Here is a 3,896-nt window from a genome sequence, read left to right as displayed (position 1 = left end):
CTAGTTGATGCTTCGTAAAAGAGCTCGTAATTGAGGATCTGGCTTGATCGCTTCATAAGGCAACCTTCTGTACACGAAACCGTGGCAGTTGTCGGCGTTGATGTCATAGCCTAGAAATCTCAAGCCGGCAAGAGAGCTCCCATATGTTTTGAAAAGCTCAACTCGTAGATTGGATGCTTTAAACTCTGCAAATCCGAATTTCTTCACAAGAAATTCTTCGCCGACATTGAAGCGCTTGAGGTGGCAGGCGTGTGTGTGGTCGAGGAGAGTCTCGGGTTTTACGGATACGAGGAAGTCAACAGGACCGGCAAGATAAGGGCGGTTGACCTCCATACGATGGTGAAGAGAGTAGTGTAGTAGTCTCCGATTGAAGGCTAGTAGAAATAGCACACCCTCCGCTTCTTCTGCGTCTAGCCCTCCTGGGAGAGAAGCGCTCCCCGCTGCTTGAATGAAGCATGCAGCCCATGTGAGCAGAACCGAAACTTGTGTTTAAGGTCAGTATTGAGAAATTCTCGTGACTTAAAATTCAGTGTTTCTCCTCATGAATTCATCTGAAACTGCTCAACATATTTCTCATCCCATCACTGTTATCTTTGATGGCTCAAATTATGATTTATGGTCCCAAGAGATGCGCAGTTTTCTCAAGGGACGCCTTCTATGGAGGTATGTGACTGGTGAGATGCCCAAACCCACTAAAATTGCTGATGAAACAGAGGATAAGTTTGCTAAACGAATAGAAAAATGGGACGGGAAAAATCATCAAATATTGACATGGTTTCGCAATACTTGTATTGCAAGCATCAAGTTGGAATTCCACAGATATGACTCTCCTAAAGAGGTATGGGATTTCTTACAAGATCGTTATTCTATTTTTGATGATGTGCATCAGTTTCAACTCTATAGGCGTCTTCACCGTATGAAGCAGCAACCTGAACAGACCATTCACAGTTATGTCTCTGAATTACAAGTTCTTTGGGATCAGTTGGCATAGTGTGAACCTGAATGGGATAATACTTCTGCGGCCACTACTTATTCCAAGCTCCGCAATCGCCAACGTGTTTGGCATCTTCTGATGACTCTCAGGGATGAGTATGAACCTATTAGTGGTACTCTACTTCATCGTAGCTCATTGCCCTCCCTTGAAGTTGTGATCAAAGATTTGTTCTCAGAATAAACTCGACTAAAAACACTTCGAGATGAGCAATCCTTACTATCTACTGATGTTGTTCTTGCTACTCCGGGTACGTCTAGTACTTCTTCAACTTCCTCTAAATCCTCAGAACGGAGTTTCTGCAATTACTGCAAGAAGACTGGTCACACTATTTCTGAGTGACGCCGCCTGCAAGCCAAAAAGGCATCTGAACAGAAGTCCTAATCCATGGGTTCTCAGGCTTCGAGTTCTACTGTCGCTGCTGCCACAGAGGATTCTTCTGATAACACCTCTCCAAAATTCTCTTCGAGATCTGGACAGAAGTCCTAATCCATGGGTTCTCAGGCTTCGAGTTCTACTGTCGCTGCTGCCACAGAGGATTCTTCTGATAACACCTCTCCAAAATTTTCTCTTCAAGACCTCCAAGCCCTTCTTCACCAGCTCCAACCTGCTTCTGGTATGCCTTCTAATCCAGTCTTGTCTGTCACTCCAGGTACTACCTCATCATGGTATTTTGATTCTACCTGTTGCAATCATATGACATCCAATTCATCATTGTTTACTTCCAAGTCCCAACCTTCTGTTGCACCAATTGTTCATACTACCGATAGTTCAACCTAAACTGTCAAAAGTATAGGAACTATTTTAACACCTCATTTGTCACTACCTAATACTTTTTTGGTACTTCAATTATCTCTAAATCTTATATCTGTTGGACAATTATGTGAACTTGGTTTTGACATACATTTCTCAAGTCACGGTTGTACTCTGCAGAATTCACGGATAGGGAAGATCATTGGGATAGGCCGTAAAGTTGGGAGACTGTTTGAGCTATCATCTCTTCAATTATCATCTCTTGTTGTTGCTGTCACTTCTAGCGTCTGGCATTCTCGTCTTGGACACATTTCCACCTCTAGGTTATGATCTTTAATTTCTAATGGATGTTTGGGTCCTGTTAAAACAACACCCCTTGATTGTGTTTCCTGTCATCTTTCAAAACATCATGCTTTGCCTTTTAATATAAGTGATTATGTTTCTTCTGCACCTTTTGATCTTATTCATTCTGATATTTGGGGACCTTCGCCTCATAATACCATGGGTGGTTCACGTTATTTTGTGATTTTCATTGATGATTTCTCTCGATATACATGAATTTATCTCATGCGTAATAAATCTAAATTACCTGCAATTTATATTCAATTTGCCACCATGACCAAAACTCAATTTTCCTCTATCATCAAGATTTTTCTCATTGATAATGCCATGGAATATCGAGATTCTATCCTTACCCAATTTCTTTCACAAAATGGAACCATCATTCATAGATCTTGTCCCGACACCTCTCAACAAAATGGACATGTAGAACGAAAACATAGACATATTCTTGATACTGTCCGAGCTCTTTTAATCTCTTCCTCTTGTCCTGAGTGTTTCTGGGGGAAGGCAGCCCTCACTGCTGTTTATACCATCAATCGCATTCCTTCTCCTGTTATTGGTAACATTTCTCCTTATGAACGGTTGTATGGCCATTGCCCTGATTACCAGTCTCTTCGTGTATTTGGTTGTGCTTGTTTTGTTCTATTATAACCTCATGAACATACCAAATTGGAACCAAAAGCATGTTTATATTGTTTTCTCGGGTATGGTATTGAACATAAAGGATATCGGTGTTGGGATCCTCTTTCCCAACGACTTTGCATATCTCGTCATGTTACCTTTTGGGAACACAAAATGTTCTAAAGTCTCTCCCCATTTCGAGTTACCACGACATCTTCATATTTTTTTACTAATCCTATTATTTCGCTTTTTCCTGATGATTTACCTGCAGGTCCGACTACTTCTTCCTCTGATAGCTCTAACAGTACTACACAACCTGCAACCTATCCTGATGCATCTACCTTGGCTATGGATTCTCCAGCTCTGTCTTCTTCTGAACTCTTGATTCTCCTGCTGAATTAGACCCTGATCGTTCTGATGCTCCACTCCGTCGTTCTGGTAGGGTCACTAAACCTTTCATTCTTCTTTGTGATTTTCACTGTTACTCTACCATTGTTTCTTTATACGAGCCTCGTACCCATTGCGAGGCTAGTACTGACCCTCTATGGCAGAAAGCAATGGCAGAAGAAATCCAAGCTCTTACAAGTACTCATACTTGGGATTTAGTTGACCTTCCTTTAGATAAATCCGTGATTGGTTGTAAATGGGTCTACAAAATCAAGACTCGGGCAGATGATTCAATTGAAAGGTATAAAGCTAGATTGGTAGCAAAAGGGTTCACACAGGAGTATGGCATTGATTATGAGGAGACTTTTGCCCCAATAGCCCGTCTCACTTCTGTTCACGATCTTATTGCGATTGCTGCAGCTAAGCACTGACAGCTATTTCAGATGGATGTTAAGAATGCTTTTCTCAATGGAAATATTTCTGAAGAGATTTATATGCAGCCCCCTCCTGGTTATGATCATCTCCCTAATCAGGTTTGTCGTCTCCGTAAGGCTCTATATGGACTTAAGCAAGCGCCTCGAGCATGGTTCTTCAAATTCAGCTCTACTGTTTGTCAGTTTGGTTTTCAGTCTAGCGCTCATGATCATGCCTTGTTCATTTGTAAGACCTCTCAGGGTTGTGTACTTCTTCTCCTTTATGTGGATAACATGATCATTACTGGCGATGATTTGCAGGGCATTTATGCTCTTAAGACTTTTCTCAGCAAACAGTTTGAAATGAAAGATCTTGGTCGACTAAATTA

General features: G+C 41.5%; 1 protein-coding gene across 1 annotated transcript; it reads right to left on the bottom strand.

Moving 5' to 3' along the window:
* Positions 1-333, bottom strand: LOC104599839 (uncharacterized). Its single transcript, XM_010262578.1, has one exon. It carries the CDS (start codon positions 331-333, stop codon positions 1-3), a length of 333 nt encoding a protein of 110 aa, XP_010260880.1.
* Positions 334-3,896: the final 3,563 nt, after the last annotated feature.

Source organism: Nelumbo nucifera, chromosome 7 (genome assembly GCF_055504915.1).
Source record: "Nelumbo nucifera cultivar China Antique chromosome 7, China Antique-T2T, whole genome shotgun sequence".
Classification (NCBI taxonomy): domain Eukaryota; kingdom Viridiplantae; phylum Streptophyta; class Magnoliopsida; order Proteales; family Nelumbonaceae; genus Nelumbo; species Nelumbo nucifera.
The sequence above is the reverse complement of the archived record's forward strand: the minus strand, read 5'-3'. Positions and strand labels throughout refer to the sequence as shown.

Bases quoted from the DNA above. Each gene is read 5' to 3' on its own strand.
- LOC104599839 (XM_010262578.1), bottom strand. From the start codon at position 333: ATGGAGGTCAACCGCCCTTATCTTGCCGGTCCTGTTGACTTCCTCGTA.